This window comes from Asterias amurensis, chromosome 1, assembly GCF_032118995.1.
Source record: "Asterias amurensis chromosome 1, ASM3211899v1".
NCBI classification, from domain to species: Eukaryota; Metazoa; Echinodermata; class Asteroidea; order Forcipulatida; family Asteriidae; genus Asterias; species Asterias amurensis.
Window position 1 is genome coordinate 20,290,702 of NC_092648.1, and position 25,116 is coordinate 20,315,817.

At 36.0% G+C, this 25,116-nt stretch overlaps 1 protein-coding gene across 11 annotated transcripts in view; it reads left to right on the top strand.

Annotated features, from left to right (window-relative positions):
- The window catches only part of LOC139936758 (uncharacterized), a 204,797-nt gene that overhangs the window by 125,672 nt on the left and 54,009 nt on the right, over nt 1-25,116 (top strand). For all 11 annotated transcript variants that reach the window (XR_011786055.1, XR_011786053.1, XM_071931687.1 and 8 more), the window contains 6 exons: nt 251-406; nt 1,066-1,248; nt 1,947-2,123; nt 2,585-2,929; nt 17,436-17,672; nt 20,902-21,042. Coding sequence is in view for 9 of the 11 variants with exons in the window: in XM_071931687.1 (XP_071787788.1) it covers nt 251-406; nt 1,066-1,248; nt 1,947-2,123; nt 2,585-2,929; nt 17,436-17,672; nt 20,902-21,042 (1,239 nt within the window). In the remaining 2 variants the exon portion in view is untranslated. The remainder of the gene's footprint in view (nt 1-250; nt 407-1,065; nt 1,249-1,946; nt 2,124-2,584; nt 2,930-17,435; nt 17,673-20,901; nt 21,043-25,116) is intronic.

Genomic DNA, 25,116 nt, shown 5'->3' on the forward strand with positions numbered 1-25,116 from the left:
CTTAGAATAAAAAGAGAAAACAACACATAAGTTGAGAACTTTACTTTTCAAAATTACGTTAAAATTTGACATTAAAATCTGAAATAGAAAAAAGGTTGTAACAAGTTAGAAAATATAACATTTTTACTTTATGACACGCTGCAGTAGTTTCACAATTAAATGATACATGCTTGGGTATTGAATTTTAGTTTGGATTCTGTGGTAGTCATCAGGATAATAATATTTTTTCATAAACATCTTCTCGTAAAAGATGGGCGAGAAACAAAGGATGTTGCGGGAGGCTCTTGCACGTCAAGAAGATTACCACAATGCTCTGTCTCATCTCAACATGTCCTTGGAGGCAGCAGAGCTTCATCTTAAAGGAGTCGACAAAGAGGATGTAGACCAAGGCATTGCAACACTTGAGGTAACTTCTCTTAGATGGCTGATGGTTGTGTTGGACAGTTTTGATTTCAGTTATTTTATCCAAGCATTGAGAACAGTACTGTTGTAAATAACTGATCCATTTTATTTATAGGGAATAAAAATACCCAGAAGATTTGAGTTTTTGCACTACACACATAAAGCTCTGTATCACTTTGGCTTTTCAAACTCTGTCTGAAAGATTCCACTTACATTTGATTTGTTGAAAATGTTGCATTTTAATAACTGGTACAATGCAGCTCTGAAAACACTGATCCAGAAACAATGCCTCAAAATCAACTTTAAAAAAACCAAAATTATAATGAAAAATTGCCAAACTGAGGGCTACAAAGGACTAAAAAGGAAAATTTGAAGTGAGAGGAAATATCTGTTTCCATTCTCTTGAAACGTGGCAGATTGTGAGTTGGTGGAAAGGAAAGTACAAGTAGGGAGTTCTAAAGTGGTAACGGTTGTTAGAATATCTCCCAATCCTTGCCTTTGGAATGCACGCAGTGAAGGTTTGAGATGATGTGGCAAGGCATGTGCTGATTGTGATGGTACAGAAGGGACAACGAGTGAGACACAACGAGTGAGACACCTTCTGCTCACATTTCATGACAGATTATTTTATCAGATTCTTAATATTTAAATGTTTGATTGCAGCACATCTTGGAGAATGTGACGTTACTCCAGTGCAGCATTGATGATGTGAAGGACAAAGGTGATAAACTGGTCTCACGCAGTGACGCTGGCAACAGGGATGCTAACCTAGCCACTTTGGCATCACTCAGTGAGAGACTAGACAACTTACTCTCGGATAGCTTAAACAAACTCAATCAATTACAGGTAAGTTATAGACAAATCATGACATCATCTACAATGATGGCCAATAAACATACAATAAACATACCCTCCCTTGTCTCAAGCTTCCCCGCTTCCCCTCTCAATGTCATAGACCTGGCACTGATAGCAAATATTGGAAGGGGGCCCAACGAGATCTGAAAGTGATTGTAGAAGATGCAGGATATGTGTTTGCCTTTACTCTAAAGTGTAGACTTTTTTCATTTTTTGGAAAGTATATTTTTAAATGAGTCTGGAACAACAACAAAAATTTAAACAAGGAAACATTCATACAATTTTGTGATATTTTTAACTTAAAAAATTAGTTATTTTTAACTTTTCAAAGGAGACAGGAACACCCCTACAATAGCAGGCTTATAGAAACAGGGCTTTCCACCCTAAGTAATAGAAGGGAATACTTGTTCTTTGCTTTTGTATGTAAACAATTGGTTGCTCACAATCATACAGGTGCCTTGACATCCTTTTTTTGTAAAATATTGGTTAATGCTAGACACAAAGATAAACTTGTTTTTCATCATTTATCAGCCCGTACCTATTTGTTTATAGTTTGTTTTGTCTCACAGCATTAAGATTTAGTTCAGGATATCAAGATTTAGTTCAAGATATCAAATTTGAAATTAAAGAACATTTCTTTTTTTATAAGATGTTCTCAATTTGTTTTCTTTCAATCCACCCTCATTCAGATTGAGAAAGATGAGTTGAATCAATTGATGAGCCAGTTAACGTCTTGTAAGAATGAACTCTTGCAGCTTGAGGCATGGTTGGATCACTTTGTTGAAGATCTTGAGGAAGCAGATGATTTGGCCTCCCAGGCGGGGCCAACTGTGGTCGTCATACAGCAACAGCTTGTTTTGAATCAGGTAAGCCAAGCCCTTTGTTACTCGAAATGTTAGTCAGTTTATTGAGCAAAACATGTACTTTAAATTTTCATCGGGTTGAAGAATACTGTTTGGTTTGACACTTGCACTAATGTCTGTAGTTAAAACCAATGTATATATTCAGTACTTTACCCAAGTCATGTGAAAAATAAAACAGCAACAACAAAAAGAATTTTATTTAAAGTGATTTATGTTATAGTGAGCCACCATGCCCATAATTGGCCATGGCTCACGCCCATGGTTTGGTCAATTTATGTTGAGCAAAATCAACATTTTCACATAAGAGAAAAAGAAATCCTGGTGCATTTTATGAAAACGTTTGTTGTCTTTACTTGGTTAAGTTATGGTTTCATTGTGATGACGGTATTCTCAACAACAATTAAAATTTAGAAGATAAATCCTGTCAGTGATTGACAATGAGCCACTTTTTTTTCACAACTCAGAACCACCAGCTTGACTTAAGTCGTAAACTCCAGAAGGTCCAAGACATACAGAGCATCATCAATGATATCCACGATGACCATCCATCCCGTGAAGGGGAGACGACCTCCTCCTTGGCCTCCCTCCTCCAGGCCCGCATGGAGACGCTGAAGAGGGACCTGACTGATAAGCAAGAACTCCTCAAGATGAGGAGGAACACGGAGCAGCTAGCTGAGGACTACCAGAGCGATGTACAACGTCTTCAGGAGTGGTTTGCTTCTCATCAAGGGATGTCGGTGGAAAGAGGGCAAGATCTACCGGCTAATGTGGGGTCTGAGTCATTGCAGAGGCAGATGGATCTACAACAGGTAAGTTTTGTATTGAAATATTAATTATCCACAAGGGAAGCTGACTGGTTACATTTTTTTTCAACAGTTTGTTTTAAAAAAATAAAAAATAATTGAGGTGGTACTTGAACCAACAATTTCCGGTACGTTAACCCGGAGTTTGTTGGTTCAATTTTCTGTTCCAGTAAATTTGTCTTTGTTCAAACCCAAAGTATTATAATATTGTGCATTTATTGAGTGCTACTATCAGTTCTAGTAATCATAGTTCTTAGACATTATTGCTCCGTTGAAGAATACAAACATGATATTCTTCCTACTTTAGTCTAATTACCGATTTTGTGCTGGCCCTGAAAACTGTGATTAAATAGCCTGAGTGACTATTAAGGCCTACACAATGTGTGCATACATGACAGCTCTTTTACTTAATAAAATGTTCCAACTATTGTGCTAAGGAACAAGTATTTTGCCAGAAAAATATGAAAGCCAAACAGTCAAATGTTTCCTTCACTTGATACATTTATATCCCCGTTTGTTTATGATTGGTAATTTCTAGAAAGATTGTTTTGTATATTTTGGTCGCCTACTCTTCTTTTCCCTTATTTTGAAATGATTATGAAGAAACAAAACTTCATATCTGCAGTGGTTTTTTTTTTCTATATCTTTTTATTTGTTTAATGCAATGCATTTGTTGGCTCTCCTCCAAGGTTTTATTAGGAGCAATGACTATATTTGAAGCTTCATATATTGGTTTTGATGGTCGTTGAATCTCACAATCCTCACTCTAAATTTCCTGGGGTCTCGCCACCATTGGCTTCAACAAATCGTTAATAACAAAGCAGCAAAACACAAAATCTTTATTTTAAAACGACCCAATACTAGTTATTCATTTGTTTAATTTAGTATTGCTGTGTGGATAGGGTGTTTGTTCATAATTAAAAAAAGAAATTCTGAAAACAAAAACAAATGAAAATGAATTTTTATGCTGCGTTAACCTTTTACTCCCAACATATATTCTTAATTTGTTGGTCGTTAGGTGAAGATCCAGGGAGTAGGTCCAGTCTATCTGTACCCCACCTTATTCCACCTGACTTTTTGTTTACTATCTTTTTTCTTTTTGTAGACTTTAAACTTGCGCAGTCCCATAAATATCATTCCATGTTGCCTGCTTGCATTGCATAATCATTGTAACCCTCTAGTTTTAGGTTTTGTTACCCCTCCATGTAAAAAATAACAAAAATGTAGGAGATCAATAAGTAAGTGAATAATTACTGTCTTAAAATTGCAATTTATGTAAATACCTGCTCTAAACACTCATTAGTAAATGATGAATAGTACAAAATAATCCTAATAATGTTGTGTATATGGTGGCGGACATCACAGCAGATGTTTTATTGTTATACGGTGTAAGATGATGGAAGGTTTCTTTTCATTCTTTTGACCTACACATTTTTCAGAAACACCTGTTGCAAACAAAAATGGAGCATATTTTGTATCTTAAGAAAAGGGAATATTTTTTCACCTTGTGGGTTGAGTTTATTTTGAATCGGCTGAGATGTCTTTATTTGATCATTACAGAGTTTTTAATCGTTCACAGTTAAGAATAATATGAAGTGTCGGTCTCAAAGGACAGACAGGGAGATGAGAAACTTTAAAAAGCCAGAACGGCCAGAAATGTTCTAAGAATTATTATAAGTATGCCCATTGACCAGGGATAATACTTTTCTAGCACCTTCATCTCCTTTTAGTGGAAATATACACTTCACAAGACTCCAAATTGTTAATATTGTTATAAAGAAAAGACATTTATTATCATTATAACTTGAAGGAAAAATATATCATTGTTTTCTGGTAGAGTAAATTATCTCTCATTCTCAAAATATCATGTTAAAATCTTACTACTTGAGTACTCATTTGCATAGCAAAGCAATATATAAAACTATTGTAACATAATAAATCTTTGGCAAAATATGTTACCACTGTGCACTGTGTACTCAAAAGCAAAGGTGGCTAATCTTATGTTGCAATATTAAGAGTCTGTACATGTACCTAATATTTGGCCTCCGAACACCGACAAAACTTTGGCAGTTATCCCTAACCTGCAACCACAAACCCATAGGCACTTTTTTCTGACCTTGAATGACCTCAAACCCTGGCACTTTTTCCTGAACTAGAATGACCTCGCCCAAAAGTTTGAAGTCTGACCCATGAAAGACCTAAACCACTTACTCCTGACCTGAGATGTGTCTGGGCATCTGTTATCTGCAAAGGTTCTTGAGTAACCTCAAACTTTGGCATTTATCCTCGGGAAGACCTTAAGCGGTTCCCTTGCAAGACCCAATCCACTTATCTCTGACCTGTGGTGACCCAAATCACTTAAACCTGTCCCGAGACATTTATAAGTTTATGCTGACACAATGAACATTGACTCATGAGACATGGGAACTCTACCCATGCACAGCTCTTTTGAAATAAAAATACTTTTATAATGTGAATAACATTAGATGGATGATTTATCAAAACTTAATGTTACTAGAAATCCTTTGGGCTCCATTGGTTCAAAGAGCAGCTTTTATTGACCAATGTTGACCAACTGACAATAATCCAGCTCCAGAGAGCTTAGGGTAGTGAAATAATGCCAATAGGAGAAAATCATTTTAGTTTTACTACAAGGAGAATGTTTTGGACGTTAAGGAATACGAAATGTAGTTCATTTTAAATGTTCCATTTTGCAGCTTTGTTTTTCATAATAGTTAAAAAGAGTTGCCTTCTGCAGCTTCATATTTCCTATAGTTTAATAGAGTTGCCTTCCGCAGATTCATATTTCCTATACTGTCTGCAGCTTCATATTTCCTATAGTGAAAAAGAGTCGCCTTCTGCAGCTTTTTCCTTATAACAAAACTGAGTTGCCTTCTGCAGCTTCATATTTCCCATAGCTAAACAGAGTTGCCTTCTGCAGCTTTTTCCTAATAATAAAACAGAGTTGCCTTCTGCAGCTACATATTTTCCTATAGCTAAACAGAGTTGCCTTCTGCAGCTTCATATTTTCCTATAGCTAAACAGAGTTGCCTTCTGCAGCTTCATATTTTCCTATAGCTAAACAGAGTTGCCTTCTGCAGCTTCATATTTTCCTATAGCTAAACAGAGTTGCCTTCTGCAGCTTCATATTTCTTATAGCTAAACAGAGTTGCCTTCTGCAGCTTCATATTTCTCATAGCTAAGCAGAGTTGCTTTCTGCAGCTTCATATTTCCCATAGCTAAACAGAGTTGCCTTCTGCAGCTTTTTTTCATAACGATGAAACAGGAAATGCCTTCAGCTTGTTAAGTATATATTATCATCTGAATCATCACTTCATGTAATCTAACTTCAAGAGGCTCTCATTCAAAGATATTGTTTCAAAATGCAGGTTTACAGTTATTGGTTAGCATGCAGGTTTCCTCTTCAATGTATATTTGTGTTATAGAAAACTGAAACCTGCCACAAAATTGTTTGTTTTCTAGCAGTTTCTACATTTTTTGCAAACTTGTACAGAGTTGCAAGTCTGAAAATGATAAAAGCTCTACTTGTCAGTTAGTTCAAATAAGGAAATGTATGTCTTTCAATAATGCTCTATTCAAAACATTTCCAAATAGTGAACAATAAATTATGTTTTTGTCCATTACATATTTTTGCTTCCTTTCTATTAAACAAAGAAATCGCAAAATTTATGTTTTCTTTTTAGTGGTTTCAGTGTTGACATTCTGAGCAGCAGCTGCATTTAGATTCCTTTTAGAATGCTGCTGCCCTCAGCCTATGTACCTAGCCTCTCTTTATCATCAACCACTCATCTAGAAATATGAATATGCATCAAGGTCATAGTTCAACCATGCGGTCTGCATGGCCAATCGTTTGCTCTGCCCCCACTGAATAAGTTAATAATACATTGATTGAAGAGGTGTACTACGTGTAGTGTATAGAGATCTCGTGGGCTCATTGCTGCAGTGCACTTATGCAACCTCACACGTACACATGTGCTGGCAGTGGTGGACAATAACAAGAAAAATCATCCCATTATGTACATCAAAACTGATGGAGTGAATGGGATATAAATAAATATATGTTTTGTTTGTGTGGAGTACACTGCACAATGATGACATGAGGCTTCAATGTCTATGGGAGAGATCTTTACCTTGAAGGGAACCGCCATGCTGAGTTTACTGAAAAGATACGCCAGACAACGGAATGGAATAATGAGTTTATAAAATGGAAGCATATCTTAGGTTTTGTTGGATATAGAAATACTTAACAGGCATTCTTCAAGCAGAGGTATTTGCAATGTATACCTATTGTACACGAGTCAGCAGTGTGTGCCTGCAATGGATGCTCCCTGTTGCCTCTCAACAATCACAGTCCAAAGATTACATTTTATGATAACCGAACGTACACATAAAATAACACGTAGTGCTACACCTCTGTAGAACACACAGCCTTATTTCGAGGGATATAAACAACGAGGATGCATTCTGGATCATTAATAACAGTCATTATTTGGATTACTACAATGTCTCAACTGATTGGATGATAATCGTGAAAGTCGTTGCACAGCGTGCGGATTTGCCTTTGAGAAATAATATTCCCTCTGAAGTGCCTTGTGATCGCACCACACAACAGCATCATGTATTCACCTCTGAAAACCAAACGACTGAAAATAAGCCACCGAGAATATGTAAGAGTCTATTTGTAATATAAACAAGTTATAATTTTTCTGCAAATTATTATTTGTCATGCATGATATTCTTTTTATTTTACGTGATTTCCTTCTTCTTTTTTCCCCTCAGAAAAAAATCAGCAAAATCAGCTTAAAAAGACTCATAATAATATGTGTGCAATATGTAGCCTAAGGCCCAATTTCATAGAGCTTAAATTATTTCTTGATAATTTTCTGTAGAAAAGTTTAGTGGGATAACACTCACAAATAGTATATGGTATTTTGGCTGGTTACCTTAATTTGCTTAGCATAATTTGTTTATGCTTAGCTATTTTTCATACTTAGCAGCTCTGTCCCAAATCCTACTTTATTTTTCCAAGGACTGTTGAGTGTCATCCCTGAATTGTTTATTCTCAAGTTCACTTGTATGTAGTGCTAATATTTTTGGTCCTAATTATGTGAAGTAAAAACACATTTGCTGGTAGTAGTGCCATCAGAAAGAGAAAATAAACTTTACAGTATGCTTAGTTTGACATGTCATAACCGCTGATATGGAACTGATAAATTTTATTATGTTGCAGTCCAGAAAGTATTTATGTCCAAGTTTGTGACAAAACTTTTCTGTATTTTCGATCTTCTACTTTATTTTGGGTGTTTCCTAAGATTGTAGATTTTCAAAAACAAGGTTCTCTCTGACGAAAAATATACTGACAGTCTACAGTTTTCTCATTGTTAAAAGCCCTTGGGAGAGACTCTGGCTTGAGAAATTAGGCCATTAACCACGTTTGCATTTATACCTCCGGTCATTTTGGTTGGTTGGCAGTTTTGTCTTGATTTCATTGAAATTAAAAGGGGGCTTTAACGTCAAATTCAGTTTTGTTATGCACTAGTTTTTGAAGAGAAATAGTCTTTATTAAATTAGGAACAAATAACAAGTCTGTAAAAACCTCACAACAAAACAGTGTAAATTGCCATTTTGTCCAATATTCATTTAAAGTGAAATTTGAAAATACACAGGTCTGTTCAATGCAAAAAAGAATGTTTTGTGTTGGTCAAAAGCTCAAATCCATGATGTTTTGATTGAAAATCATAACAATTTTGGAATGAACTAATAAATCTCTTTACAAAAAAATGTAGACATTACATTTTGAATTTGGTATCATCAAACATTTTTTTATTTTGACGGAAAATGCACGGTACCAAATACAATGACATTTTACATGCTCTTAACTTGAGGTTATTGTCTTTTCCCCCAAGTTTCATTAAAATCTCTTTTGGAAAAATGAGTGAATCACAAAAACTGAATTTGAACTCACAGTTCCTTCCTCTTTAATTATTGACAAGGGCACAATTGCTACATGCTCCAAAGATGAAACAAAATTCCCTCGCTCCTTGAAACTGGAAATCAAGTATTGAAATGTAAAATTACCTGGAGAATGTTACAAGATTCCATCAGACCTGAAGATATTATCGCAACAATTGGATTGCATAAATTTAATTCCGCTCATAAATAAAGTTGCTGGGTGTTTATAATAAAATCAAAATATATCACAGTTGATCAGGCTCAGCTTCATGGAGAGAAAAAATTGCTGTAAATAGTTTGTGCTAAGCAACATTAAGCAGGGGACCATCCACAAATGCTACTTTAGAAATGGTATTTTAACTGGTGCCTGTTTATGGTCAGCCTTATTTTATTGTGCTTAGCTAGTTTTTGTGCTAAAACAGCTCTATGACATTGGGCCCTACTGTTATTGAGAGTTTGTTAATTGGGATTATGTAAGTAAAGACTCACATGATGCAGCTGAAGAGCTACATTTTTTCCGTGAAGTTCTCTTTTTCTTATGTGTCATTCATGTAGAGAGTAAAAACCACATAGAATATGAGGCATTGGAGCATATGAATCTAGTTGAGCTTGTGTGTTTATATTGAGGCATATGGCAGGTGGCAACCACAGGCACTGTGCCAAGAATCTATTGACTGCAACATGGTGGTTCTGTCTGGCTAAGAAACTATTCACAGATCAAAGAAGAATAACCATAAATATAGGCTATCTAGGAACAAATCCTTTTTTGATTGTTTTTCACTCATAGCTGTTCATATTCAGAAATTCAAATTTGTGGTGGTTTTTCTCTTGTAGCCTTTTAAAGCCATTATACACTTTCGGTAAAAAAAAAAAAAAAAAAAAAAGTTCACAGATTTACAAATAATTTACAGGGTTTACAAAAGGTAATGGTGAAAGACTTCTCTTGAAATATTGTTCCATGAATGCTTTACTTTTTGAGAAAACATTAAAACAATATCAATTCTCGATAGTGAGAATTACAGATTTATTTTAAACACATGTCATGACACGGCGAAACGTGCGGAAACAAGAGTGGGTTTCCCCGTTATTTTCTCCTGACTCCGATGACCGATTGAGCCTAAATTTTCACAGGTTTGTTATTTTATATATAAGTTGTGATACATGAAGTGTGGGCCTTGGATACTACTGTTTACCGAAAGTGTCCAATGGCTTTAAATAAATACCATCGGTCCATGTTTTTTGGTTATTGTGAAGAGAACAAAAATAACACGATGTAAAAATAGCGTATCATTGTTGTACAAATAAGTAGTACAATTAATGAGGTGTTTTTTGTTTGTGCTTAAGGGAAAATTTTTATAGTTTGTTGTTGTTTGGGGGTTTTTTTCCCAAGAAACTTCTAACAATCGAACTTATAGATTGCGCTCCTGCAGGTGTAGGCGTATATGTTGTCAGGGTATCACATTTTCTGATTTCCTGTGCAAAACAACAGAGTGCAGCTCAATAAAGAAACATCATCTCACCACCTTGTTGGTCTTTGAGGCTTGATGAATATTCCATTCAATTCTTAGGAGAAGGGTAAAACCTTCTCCTGTGTCATCATGTGAAACAAAGGTTAATTTATTTCCTTCGTCTTCTGGAGATCTGAGAGAGGCAAAAAAGGCAGGCATCCTTCGATGTAATTCGTCTATGAACTGGAATGTTTTTGGCGAGTTAAAGTGGTCGTCCGATGTTTAATTTGCCACTCAATGTGTGGAATGTTATAAGGCAGTTTACTGTGTGGGAGGGGATAGCTTAGCTTCACCTACAGTTATGTACTTGATACATCAGCGTTCAGCGGCTTACCAATGTGATTATCAGGAAATAATGACATGGCTTTGAGATTTTAGGATAATGCTTCTAAAGTGCTTTTCAATTTGTTGTCACTAATGAGTGCTGTGGCTTTTTGTACTTTTTTTTATGTGATAAATAATATTTACACTGTAAAAAAATTATTTTATTATTAAAAGGGTCTGTTCTGTCGGTTGTTTTGTCAATTAAAAGTATCTGGGTTTTGGCAATTGCCTTTTTTGCTAAGCGGCACACAATTTTACTGTAGAAAAAGGAAAGAAAAGTAATGAATTGATGGTAATTTTTTCTTATATATAAAAACAAAGAAGGGACAACAAAATTTCACTAGGGTGTATACTTTTAATTTTTGACCTCTTAATCTGCTTTTGGGAGGAAGTTATTAATGACTCTTACAAAGCTTCTGCACCTGTCTTCATCTTAGAGATTCTACACTCAGGGAGGGTACATGCGACACTCTCAGATAGGGCAACACTCTGTATGAGTCATATTTTGCACTATTGATAGTCTATCATGTTGACATTTATAAATGACTCTCACCATGTCAGGTCATGTGGTTCCACAAGAAAATGTTGCCACGTCTCATTGTAACATAGAGGGGGTTCTGTGTCTCATTGTAACATAAAGGGGGGTTCTGTTTTCTTAAAGGGAAGATGGGATGTTGATCACAAAACGAGCTCAAATATGCCAAGCAAGCTACACCATTTGACTTTCATAATGCTGCTTAATTTCACAATGCTGCTTAATAATGGCAATTTTTTTGCTAACTGAGCAAGTTTCCATTTCATGTAGCGCTGCTAACTGTAAGCACACGAAGGCATGCTAACCTAGCCAGAGCTGTAGCTGCCATATAGGACATGGCCTTATATGAAACATAAACTGAAATCATATTGCTTAGGGTGATGTTTCTGAGCTTGTTATTTCGAGGTTTAGCAAAAGCAGTCAGCACCCGTCGCACTAGAGATTGAACATTCTTGTTTCTTCTGTTAGACCAATTCTGATGGCAAATCTAATACCTCTAAGTTTCAACGCGCTGAACCTTTGATATTCCTATGAACCTACAATGTACAACTCTGTGGCTTTGTTTCTGTTGATAGCTCAAAACCAAAGAGTGGAGTTTAGATGTCCTGCGGTTTACTCCCAGAATAAACCTTACAGCATGGGGGGTGAACTAGTTGTACGGTCAATAAAATACCTAATCGAGACCAGCTGTATAGTACGATAGAGCCAAGACAGGTTTCTTTTGTTTAACTAGAACCTTTTTATACAAATTCTGCAACCCCACCTGCTGAGGTCACTTGATTGTCTAGACTGTTACAACTCTTATTGTATAGTTAACATTAATCCAATATAGTTGTGTGAAATCATGTAAAAGGATTAATGAATAGAATTCTTTGTTAGCGTGACAGGTGTTTGCGGATGAGATGAGGGTCTAGTTTTGAATGATTAACTTGTTGGTGATTAGCTCTAGGATTGAATGAGTCATCACTCTTGACTTTGTGTTGGATTGTGTGGTAATTATAATATTGGTATGGATTCAGTTTAAGCATGGAGCTATTGGTTTAAGGGTCAGTTCAAAATAAACAAGTGGTGTGCGCGTGTTTTCTCTGGTGAACCAGTCAATTTGTGTTGCCCAACCTGCCTTTTTATATGTTGACATTGATCTGCGAAGTTGTCTATCATCTAACCCGTGCACCTTGGTGTAGACCAATACATTTGCATTTTTTGAGATGCTTCAGGTTTAGTTTTTAAGGTACATGTACATCTCAAAATTACCAAATGTCTGACAGACATTTCACCACTAGCTCTCAGTCTACCACCGCATGGCCCGCAACACCGCAGTAGTACAGTCAGTATACACGTGTAAACAGAAATCTTGGACATGTATGCGAGTAAACATTAAACAAGCAATCTTGGCCATGTATGTGTGCATATGTTCGTGAATTTTGACTTGGTTCGTGAGGTTCACTTACTGAGCTTCTATTTTCAGCGCAGTGCTCTTGATTTACCGTTGTTATTCTGTCTCTTTTACTTGGGTGTTATTTTTAGTCTTAAATTCCTCATTAATGAAATAATGAGCGAAACCAGATAGAAATCCCCCACTGTGCCTAATTTTTTAGTGCATTATTACCTATTTCTGGTATTAAAACCAATGAACCCATAGACATGTAAAGAGAAGAAGTTGAAGAATTCTCAATTGTAGATGGTGGAGGAAGACCCCAACTGGAGAAACCTACGCAATCAAGCAAGGACTGAAAAACCAATCCATACGCAAGGCTCACAAGAAACCACTCAGCCAATCATGAACGTATGTTTAAATGCATCCAAGGAATGCCAGAAATAGAATTACAGCAAGTTAAAACCACAATGTTAACAATTACCTCCTAATAGAATTAGGGGCTTGGATTTTGGTTGCAGTAAGAAATGATGTTGTTTTCTCAGAAGACACAGTTAGACCATTGAGCTATGAATTAATTCCTAACTCCTCCATGGTAGGACTTACCTAAAGGCATGAGGCATGTCCGATTATTATAGAGAGTCGAAGGTGCACGATGGGGAACTTGAGCTCTATCTATTATTGGAAACTGAAATACTCACAGGTGCCATTTCAACAAGCAAATGTAAAATCATTGATAACAGTGGTCCTTGTCTGCACTGATCTAGTTTTGCATTAAAAGAGTTGCTTACTGAAATGGTGTCCAGTGCACGTTTCATATTTCAACCTGAGTTCCCCATTTTTGGTCTTTCGATAAAAACTATTATTTACCACCCAATCCCAAATTCCTACCACCTAATTATCCCAAAACCCCTGAAACTATACTCAGGGCTTCATGGTCAGCATCCAAGTTCATCAGAGGTCACCCTCATCTAGTAAAAGCAAGTCACCTACTAGTGTGTAATAACACAAGCTGAGCTTAAATAGCCTTGGATGGTGAGAACACAACCACCACATGCTGGCAGGTCTAAAGTGCCTAGATCTGGTTGTCCAAGGCCCCATGCATCAAGTTGGGGGAAATGCAAATTTGTTCAATTGATTTTCTTTTCTGTTAACAGAATTAATAATAATACAAAACATTTATACAGCACAAAAATCCGCCTTAAAAAAATGCTGAAAAATCCGCCTAAAAAGACGCTCAAGGTGCTTTGCAGATTAAAAGAAGAAAAAAACGAGTAGCCAATAAACATACTGAAATACTATATATAAAACAACAGTAAGCGTAAACATGAATTCCAAACCTCGAAAAAACCCAAAACAATCCAAGATAAAATGAAGGCAAATATGCTTACTATTTAAAAATGTTTGATGGTTACACAAGAAGCATTGTAAGCTTTGATTATAAAATCTAAAATAAAAAAACAAGATTGTAAATATACTTGTTTACATTGGGTGTGATAAATATAAAATGTAAACATAAGTCATGCTCGCTAGTGCTTAACGTATTTCTATTTGGAAGTTAGCCAAACAGTTTGCTGTTTTTGTTAGCTCGGTGTATTTATAAATTTTGAGCTTAGTGGTCCGTATCGTCAATCGAAGCTGGCTACTGGACTGTAACTGTACTTTTCTTTTGTTCAGGTAACCCTAGGGATGACTTGCATGGTTTGAATCCATGTTAGCCAAATGTAGCCAAATTTATTTAGGATTTAAACTTAGAAAATAAAAAGCCCACATTTTAGGTATTGTTGTCTCTTATGACTGGGGAAAAGGTATAGACCTATGAAGTGGATTTCAGAGTTACCTTTTTTTAGTGACATCGGGGTCAGGCTGGCCCAGTGGTTTGTACTCTGCCTTTCACCTCTGTGGACCATGGTTTGATTCCCATCTCAGACCGTAGCCTTGCATGTTGATTTAGTTTTAATTTGTTTACATGATTGCATGGGTTTTCTCCCTTTGGGATTTTCCTCTCACTTCTAAAACTGAAAATTGCCTATCGTTTCTTATTATTGGCGTTTATTGATGTAGAATGAAATAAATAAATAAATAATAAATAAATAAATAAAAATAATAATAAAGAATAAGACATCTACGCTATTGGTTGTATTTTGTCCAGTCTTCCACTTCATGATGCAATAGGAAGAGTGGAAGAAGCTGCATCCGTTTTATAATGTTTACTATCTCTCCATACTGGCGCATTTAGCAACACTAATTAAATTACCAAACAATTAAGGCAGATGTATTGATCTTTACTATAACCAGATAGGCTGAGAGAAATTGAACACCACTGATTTCCACTATAGAGGATGTTCGCTTAGACTTCTATCTGAAAGGTTTTGGTTTCCTAAAACAAATAGCGATTGTTCAATTAAACTAAGGTAAAGAGTGAATACATTATAAAGTGAATGAGAGTCTATAAGATGCAGTCAGTAGCAAACACCATCTGTTTTTACATGACTCTTCTGTTACAAAATAGGGCATACATGTAGGTAATTACAATACAAAAATATTTATTTCTTTCTTTTTGTAATCCCTTATCACCAAGTGATACTTTTACTTCTATTCTTTATTCCGTTGCTTCCATTTATTTATCCATCATGTTTTAAATGATAGTTCAACATGGAACTATCAATATAATTTTCTGCCTTTCTGCTGTTCCATGCCTTTGAGCCAAATGCTGTGTGGTGGGTTTTTTAGAATTCATGACAAACTCAGTTTCATATTCATTATAAATAATTTTGAAATGCAAAAGGCTAACTACTATTAAAGTCATCTGCAGGAAAAAATGTGCAACGATTTGAGGTTAATTTTGTTGTCTTTCATCAGGGCAACTTATTACATTGAATCTAAAAACGTTGAATTGTCAAACACTGTGTTTCCTCATACCTGTATATAATTTTCAAACAAGAAAACTTGTTTTCTCATAATTACAAAAACATTGAATTGTCATTCAAATGTTTTTTCACACTAAGTAGCGTCAAAAAATACATTCAGTTTGAATGAAAGATGTCTTTTAAAAACAGACATCATGGGTATAAGGGATTGTGAACGAAAGGTGATACCCAACGCCGGTTTTGTGCATCATCGTCTTAAGTCATAGTCCCATTCAATAGTTACTGACTACAGACGTATCACTCTGAAAGTATATTGATTACATCCAAGCCCTAGATTGACGTAAACAAGTATTCAGTCAAGAGTCTAGCCTGAAATGATGATCTCATTTCTCGCTAACGGATACTTCATGTTATTGACAAGCGACAGCAATATTCAACAAGAGGGAATAGAAAAACCACTTTTTCAAAGTTACTGTTACATTTTCTCAAAATTCAACAGATAAACAAGAAAGAGCGCACTGGGAATATTTTTTCTGGGTATTGTTTGAATAAGAAAAACAAAAAATGTTCAAAAATACAAACTTAGATATATAGTAAATCTGAGAAGATCCATTGGTATTGAACACATGAGCTAAAACTCATGTAAAAAGAGGGTTAAGCCGTTCCAATTCAATTAGTTGATTCACAGATTGCGGCAAATATTTTGTTGAAAATATAGACAAATTTAAACTGGAAATCCATATTTTTGTTTTATGCCCGGCAATGACTTTGGTTAGAATATATGTAACAAGTTGATTTTCAACATCAAGAAAACGGTTAGAAAGAAGAAAAAACACCCAAAACATTGTTCAGTCTTCAATACATTTTTTGCATTTTACTCGAGCAACATTTTGGCCCGACGGATGTGCTTTGTGGCCTGGCTAATCCCAATATTAAAGCAGAGCTTATTGTCAAAACAACAAAAAAACAGCTGATTTGGATTGTTCCAACAAATTTTTAAGGACAATGCTGAAAATTGTGTATGGTTTTTCACTATTTTCTCCTGGCTTACATTTCGGATGATTGACAGGTTTGTTATTTCATTTATTTCACAGAACACAAGTTCTATCTGTGACTATTCCTCGGCTCTACCAATCCTGCATAATACCCTTTAAAATTCTATTCAGACGATTAACATTTTGAATCAGTTTTTCTTCTTTTTTCTTCTGATCTGAGAAATGTCTCATAATATTGCGTGATGTAATTGATTGAGAGATGAGGAAACATCCCCCACCTTCGTTATCAAAAGGGCAAGACTCATGTAACATTCAGCTTCAGAGATAGCCAGCCATCTTTGATTAAATGTTCACTCTTTCGCTGTCTCTGTACATGGCTTCTAGGCAAGTCACAATCCATCATGGATCCACAGCTATAGTGTTGACATAGCCGAGGGATGGAAGAAACATCTGCCTCACTCAGTTTGGGTTTTAAATTGTGATCGGTGCGAAGTCTTTGAGTCTCGTGCAATAATAAAAAATAAAAATAACATCGTTTGTTAAAGCTAAATAAGTGTTGTCTTTTGATTAGTATAATATGTAAAGACTATTACCCCATCCTCGATGGTAGAAAACAAAATGACTGCAGTGCAACAACAAAAATACTGCCCCGTTCACAGTTGTGTAGAGAAGTAAGCTTTATTTTAACTATTAAATATAATTACTGGTTTATTTAAATCTGCTTGTACAATAAAAAATAATACAGCAAAACATTTATACAGTATAAATGTTTTGCTGTACTATTTTTGTTGTAAATCTGAAATTTTAATTATCCTGTCGGCTGCGACAAGCAGATTGTATAGGATTGTTACAAATTTAAAAGCAAAAGTTTTGTTACGAAAACCAAAAATAAACTCAGAAATTAATTACCAATTCATCTTTCCTTCCTACAGAGACTAGAAGAAGAGCTATCCGCCCACCAGGCTCTGCTAAAGTCAGTCGCCCGCCGTGGGTCAAGACGGCGGCGCTCCCACGCCAGCAACTCTCCTAGTGATGATGAAGAAGTGAACGGCAAGGAGGACTCGGACCCGGAGCTGTCTGAGATGAAAGCCAAGTGGCGTGAGATCTCTATGCAGGAGGCAGAGAGGAAACAACAGCTGCAGGCGTCATTGGAGTATGCAAGACCTCAGGTAGGTGTTGGGTTGTTAAGGTTGAAGAGTAGCTCCTTCGTCTTCTTCTGTGGTGTGGCTGATAGATCTAGTGTGATTGGACTAAAGTTCTGATGGTTAAATCATTTGAGTTAGGGTTTGGTTCCTTGAGCAAGGAACTTAACTATAGTTGCTTGTCTTCGTCCAGGCGTATAAATTGTTGGAATCTGCGATGGTTGACTTGGCATTAGGTTGGAGTAACCCCTTAGTGCTACATCTACATGTAGTATAAGCAGCTTGCGGTTTGTTTTATGCTTCCCAGGGGAAAAATAACAACAAAAGCGGTTACCATCCAAAACTACATAAAATGCATCTTACCTGTGATAGGTCCTACAACAACTTCTGCTTAGCAAATTTGTTTAGCAGAATTTCCATTTTTAAGCAGCTTCATGAAACTCGGTTGGGAAGTTTAGGAAATCAGGGCCCAGCGTTCAAGGTCTGCAAAGTACATCCAGAGATTGCCAACATGTAAAATACATGATTAAACATTCATGGAAGAATAATTATAATTTTATAGGGAGCGTGATTCGCCACTCATGCCTTCCTCATGAAGATACACAAAACACAAAAGCAAAAACCACTTTGCTGCAGTGAAGTTTATGACAATAATAAAGTTTGTGCTTTGAAAATTTTGTGAAAGCCATCAACAATAAAAAAATAAAATAAAAAAAACTTGGAATTGTCACCCAAACCAGAGGAACCTTGAAATGGTTGCGCAGTAAATGTGTAAATGTTCTATCACCAGCCTTGTTACGGGTGCGTGGGACAGTCAGCTGGGATGGGTTAGGTCTTGAAGGAACATAATGTATAACGCAGGACTGCATGTACATGTAATATGATGATTGGTTTTGAAATGATTTGAAAACCAAAAGTAATAACTTGTAATGAATGCGCTTAGAGATGGGTAGCCAATGTAGTGACTGCAGCAAAGGGGTGGAATCCTGTCTACGGTGTACTCGGTAGATAAGGCGGGTATAGTAAAGTTCAGTTTGTGAACTACTTCTTTATGTTGCAATACGGAACATGTACCTGCAACAACAAGAGCTCACATTTTATGCGAGTTAAAAATAGATATGGAGAGCATCATGACATTTATTGACCCAATTCACCCGACGTCATCATCAAAATAATCTTGGTTGCACCATTCTGGAATATCATGTCCCCATGTGGTATTTTTCAAAAGGTTAAATGAAGCACATTTAAGTAGGGAAGAAAAGTAACACAATTCAATTCAATCCACAGTATCTTTTATTCCTACATATCATCACGAAGAAAACCCCCAAAAAGTACAATAAAAGTACAGTCAATATTATGAATGTGGAGGCACGTGCCTAAAAGCAGGGCTTGTCAAGAACAGCCTACAAAACAAAACAAAACAACAGCTTATAAACAATGTTATTAATATTTTGGGGTTGAATAAATTTTTTTTTTTTTAGTTGTACGCTTCTTTTTTTATTTCCTCAAAATGTTGTTGATGCATTTTTGATATATATACACGAACATGTTTCCTCATAAAACGTCACAGCATGGATTTTTGTCCCCCGTGCCTCACAGGCATATCAAACCATGGCCCAATTACTCGACACAGGTTTTCAATATTCCCAACGGAGACCCAAGTTCAGCATCTTATGTGAGGGGAGATCTGCCCCCTAATGCAATCTAGGAGACAAAACACACAGATTGCATGGCAGCAAATAGCGCGCCAAAGGGCGTTCAGCTTGATCACGAACCGCTTCTTATTTATGTGACTCAGTCACAGTTTGGCCCTGCTCATCAGTCACTATTTTTCTCGCTGTGCCTGCTGCCTTCATCGCCCCCCCCCCCCTGAAACAAGATGAATTATTTACGGCGTAGAGCAACCAAGCTGCCTCATTGGGAATACTCTTAGCGCCAATTTTCTATCTTTGGAAATTCTTTCCGGATGAACTATCATGAATCTAGTCATTCATTGTGGGTCATCTCCATAAAGATGTGGCAGGAGATCAATTTGAAAAAGTGCATAGATCTTGTCCAATAAGCAAAATGTACAGCACTTCAATTAATTCTTTCAGTTAAAACCACAAATGTACTACAAATAGTGATTCTTGCATGTGTAGGTTCTGTTCTGTTTAATTTCGTAAAGCTGGTAAGCAGAAAATACTGCTTAGGAAATAACTTAACTGAGGAAATAATGAGGTAGGAACCAGTGGTAACAATGTAATCTTTTTGACATTTTGGCTGGTAACCTGTTTCAACTAAGGAATATTTTTTTCCAGAGCAGAATGCTCTATGAGATTTTGCCCTCGTCATTCCTGATTTGTTTCCTTATCTCATCTTGTCTGGTCAAAAATGTCCAGAGTTGTCCTTGTTTCTTCTCAGAGAAGCTTCTATTTATAGACCATGTAACCTTTGATTTAAAAGAAGAGTAGCTTTATACATTCTAGGGCCTTTGTGGCAGGCGAGATACTGCACAAGTCATAAGGGAAATTGTTTTTGTTGTGTCAAAATTTCCATGCAAACTTAATAATTTCCAAAATAACAGCTGAACAAGTTGTGAGATATATGCTCTCTTTCTTTATATCAGAACTTGAAAAACAATTAGACAGTGAATCTTCATTAAATATATGATTTGGTGTTTTCTTCAATTGCGCCGACAAGAAGTCCAATGAACAAAGAATATTTTACTTAAGCTTAACTTGTACCTGCAATCTCTAAATTAAACTGCCGGCACACAGATATCTAATTTCAGACTTTCACTATGTCCGCTTGGTGAACAAAAAAACCTGTAATTTTTCTTGCAATTTCTAAATTAAACTGCCGGCACACAGATATCTAATTTCAGACTTTCATTATGTCCGCTTGGTGAACAAAAAAAACTGTAATTTTTCTTGAGAAATAAAGAAATCATGTTTCCAGATCTAATTCTCTAGTACTGAGATTACTATTACGAGAAGCTTCTTGAATGCTGTGACTCAAGGAGTAAGGTCAAAATGCCATCATTTCAAATCACCTCCTAAACTTGAGATCCTAGTTTCTGACTTTCTTTGTCAGCGGTGACTCTCGCCCCTGTTTAATTAACAGGTTAAGGACCTCTCCTGGGTCATATAACACAGAGTAAAGTAAGCCCCCTGCTGGTGGCTAAATAAATGACACCCACGCCCATGATCAAACTCGATCAAGATGAAATTATAACCCATTTTTCTTGTCCTCCTAAAACTTTATCCTCTTGCAGGAAAGCAACGGAATGCAATACCCACCAGTAAGACGAAGTTTAACCTTTGACATGCCTGAGAGTGCAAGTGGAGGGGATGATGAGAGTCTGAAGGCATCTCTGACTGCATTGAATCAATGTTGGGAACACATACAAACTCAGGTATGTAAAAATCTCTTCAAGTAAGTCATGTATTATTGTTTTGTGTCGGGTAACAAAGTAATGTTGTACAACTCCCACATACATCCTTGTAGTAAGACATCAGGGCCCATTTTCATGTCTCTGCTTACCGTAAGCATGCAGTAAGCAAAGAATCTGCGCTTATTGAAGCAGGGAATCCGGGCTTACATTAAGCGTATTTTGCTGGCTAGCATTCAACTTTTGCTTGTGCACATGCGTACTCCACGTTACTAGTAATTTTTCAGTTACAAAAGCAGAAATTTGGCGCTTGCACAGTAAGTGGCAAATGGTGATCAAAAATGCAGAATTCAGCGATAAGCAGAGTCATGAAATTGAGCTCGGCAAAGGTCTTTGGTTCGACAGAATCTCTGAAGGGTGGTTTATTAGAATATTATTTTGGGTTTACCCTTTAGTGTTCACTTACATTTATTCAAGTACACCTTTACCAGAATCAGACAAAGAAACACTTACATGTTGTTTATTCTTTTGTTGACATTGCATTGCTCAATGTTGAGACTATAGCAGGGGATTCCCAAACCATGTTACTAGAAACTGGCAGAAGTTCTCCCCCCCCCCCCCCAGCTATGCAAAAACTCCAGGGTCCCCTCGTACACCAGCTATGAAACATGTTTCCAAATAAACATGGCCCTATATATAAAACTGTAGCAAGCTGCGTTCCCGGAGCGTTCCCACCAAGAAGTGATTATCAGTGCAATGGAATCAATATTTTGAGGGAGTTTGGCCAGTGTTGCCGATAGTGGTATCAGATTAGATTCAGATTGATTCAGTGTGAGACACACGTCAGTAGAGTTACCAATCCAGGCATGATATTCCTTCTACTTCAATCTGATTTCCGATTTTGTATTGCTCTTTGGAAAATCTGAAAAAATGATTACTCAGCCTGAAATTATGTCTATTAAAGGGTCTTTGTCATGAAAATAATTTTCGTCTCGGTGATCGTGAGACGAAAATTATTTTAGCATGTAAAAACTTATTATCATGACATTGTTTTACACATTTCTCAAAAACTACAACACCTCAGCAACTAATATTTTAAGGTACGCTTTCTACTATCATTATCTTCAAACGGTGAAAGTTTAATGTAAATCTGTGGACATAGTGTTTTGTGTTACAAAAAGTACCCAAATCCCTTAATGCCTTCACATTCTGTACATGTAGGGCAGCCCTAGTACTCCATAAAATTATCCTACTTTTTTCAAGGACAAGTTAGATACAGTGTATTATGCCTGTCAATCATGCTACCAATCAAGTTAGTTTGAGATACTTGGTATGGAAATACAGTCAAGATGCCCTAAGGAGGGGCTGTAAGCAGTAAGGGCAAATTTAGTTTTGTGATGCACTCATTTTCCAATAATGTCTTCATGAATATGGGACAAATGTTACTTACAGGTCTCTAACCTTATGTTAAAATGGTGTAAAATGTCAATTTTATTGACTTTTTTTTTCAGAGCGAAATTGTTTAACTTAAAGACACTGTACACTATTGGTAATTGTCAAAGACCAGTCTTCTCACTTGGTGTATCTCAACATATGCATAAAAAAAAAAAACTGTGAAAATTTGAGCTCAATTGGTCGTCGAAGTTGCAAGATAATAATGGAAGAAAAAACACCCTTGTTACACAAGGTTATGTGCTTTCAGATGCTTGATTTCAAGACCTCAAAATCTAATTCTGAGGTCTCAAAATCAAGTTTGTGGAAGATTATTTCTTTCTCGAAAACTACGTTACTTCAGAGGGAGCCATTCTCACAATGTTTTATACTATCAACCCCTCCCCATTACTCGTTACCAAGTAAGGTTTTATGCTAATAATTATTTTTAGTAATTACCAATAGTGTCCACTGCCTTTAAAAACAATTGAATAGCAACATGAAGTGGTTCTGTACATTCCACACAGAAAGGATTTGCCATTCAAAAGGTCAAATTCAATGCAGTTTTTTATTGTACACCATGGGGATGCAGGAATAAACTAAAAAATTCCCCGCACTTACATGTAAATGAACAGACCATATTTAAAATGTGACATCATTGGATGTTTTAAGACATTAAAAAATTTCCCACTGGTATTGTATCAAATACAATGCCATTTTAGTCTGTTTTAATGGAAGTTAAAGATGAAGAAAAAAACAATGCACCTTCATAAGAACTCTGTCTATTGAAAAGGGAGTACTTGACAACGCTGAAATTGACCTTGGGAACCCTTCTTACTATAAAGAGAGGCTTACTCTAGGGTTCCCTTTAAACATCTATTTTCATGAGCTATTTAATTTATGTAATGATTTAAAATTGTTGGTTTCTTTTCCAGTGCTCGGAATATGTTTGGTCACAGATACGCACTTAACAAATTTGTAATTATATTCTTAAAGCCATTGTCGCTATATCATAATAAGTATGATGGCTTAATGAGAAATAGCGATAACATGTTGTATATTCAAGTCATGTCCTTAAACTTTATATGTGATATCATAATGAGCATTATGATTGTAAGAAGTAATGACAACATGTTTCGTTCTATTTTTATGTCAAACAAACAGTTTCTCGCCAGATGGCTGGCTTTTCATTGGTTAAAACAACAATGCCTATTTTGATTGATGAGATTTTTTATGGTAGATGCAATAATGATACTTTATGATGAGCGATACTTGACTTAACATAAAATCATCTTTTCTATGCTAAATAGCTTGGACACCCTGGTTATGCCAATGGTCAAGGCTGTCCTGAAATATTGACAAAATGCACTTTGGCAGCGATTTCTGTAATAGCTACATACATTATTGCAAACCAGAATCATTTGTAATTTGATACGGCTCGCATGTGGTTGAATACATTATTTGCAAAATATTCATATCACTTTACAAATGGGAATTTTTTTATTTACGCTATTAGGTTTGACGCCAGAATGCTATTGAATCAAATCATATTGATACTTTCCGTCTTTACAGCATATTTCCGGTATTGCTATGGATATTGTTATTGAGTTTATTATGTTATACACACACCTGCACAAATCTGTGATTCAAAATTCCATTAAAAGTTCCATTCTAAACATTATTTTCATCCGGAATGAATGTAGTACCTGAATGTGATCATTGATGCAGTTGAAGTAAGTGCAGAACCTTGACATTCATACCGCATGCTTGAAATCAATCATAACATGTTGTGGTTACTCTTAAAAACACCATTAAAAATCAATTTTTTGTTGCATATTGCCCTCTTTACAAATCACCAAAATGCTTAAAAGGAAGATTCACAATCAGTTTTAAGGGAAGGTACACGTTTTGGTAGTCACTCTAAAAATGTATGGCAATAAAAAGGTTTGGTTAGAATCCTACAGTACATTGTAGCTTTGGATAGAACATCTACAATGCATGTCGAGAAACATTTCACTTCAGAGAATTGTGGTTATGTAAAAAGAAATCGGTTTTTTATTATGCATCCAAATTTGAATCTAGCGGTACTGTCTACTCAGATTGTGTGTTCCAATTACGGAATATTTGTTCTACTCTTGTTTTTTGGGGGTTTTTGCGATATCTCAAAAAATTGACCAGCTTTAAAAAGTAAATTTTCACATGTTAGTTTTATTGTATGCATCTACATTCATACAAGATTAAAACAATAGAATGGCTCCAAAAACCAAAGGTTCACTCTGCCATTAAGCATAGAAAGAAAGCCCACTTTTTGCTTGTTTGTTTTTATGTATCCAAACAAATGCAGAGGGAAAAGCCAAATGCTAATTTTGTTGTTTGGTCGTCGCCGCATTGTCAGCCCCTTTTAGGTCAAGGTCATCTAGTCACTGTGGAGAAATGTCTCTCTGGTATATCTCCTGAAAATGCAAGGATGAAATCATGCATGTTAGCTGCATGCGTCTATGTCAATAACCCATTGTTCAAAGTGCAAAGACCTCGGATACAAATTGATTATGTTGATACAATGAAGAGGAACAATATTATGTGTTGTTGTTGTTGTTGTATTTTGTACTTGATGAAAATAAGAAAAGCTTGGAGTATTGTATTAGATTAATTAATCTTACTGATTAT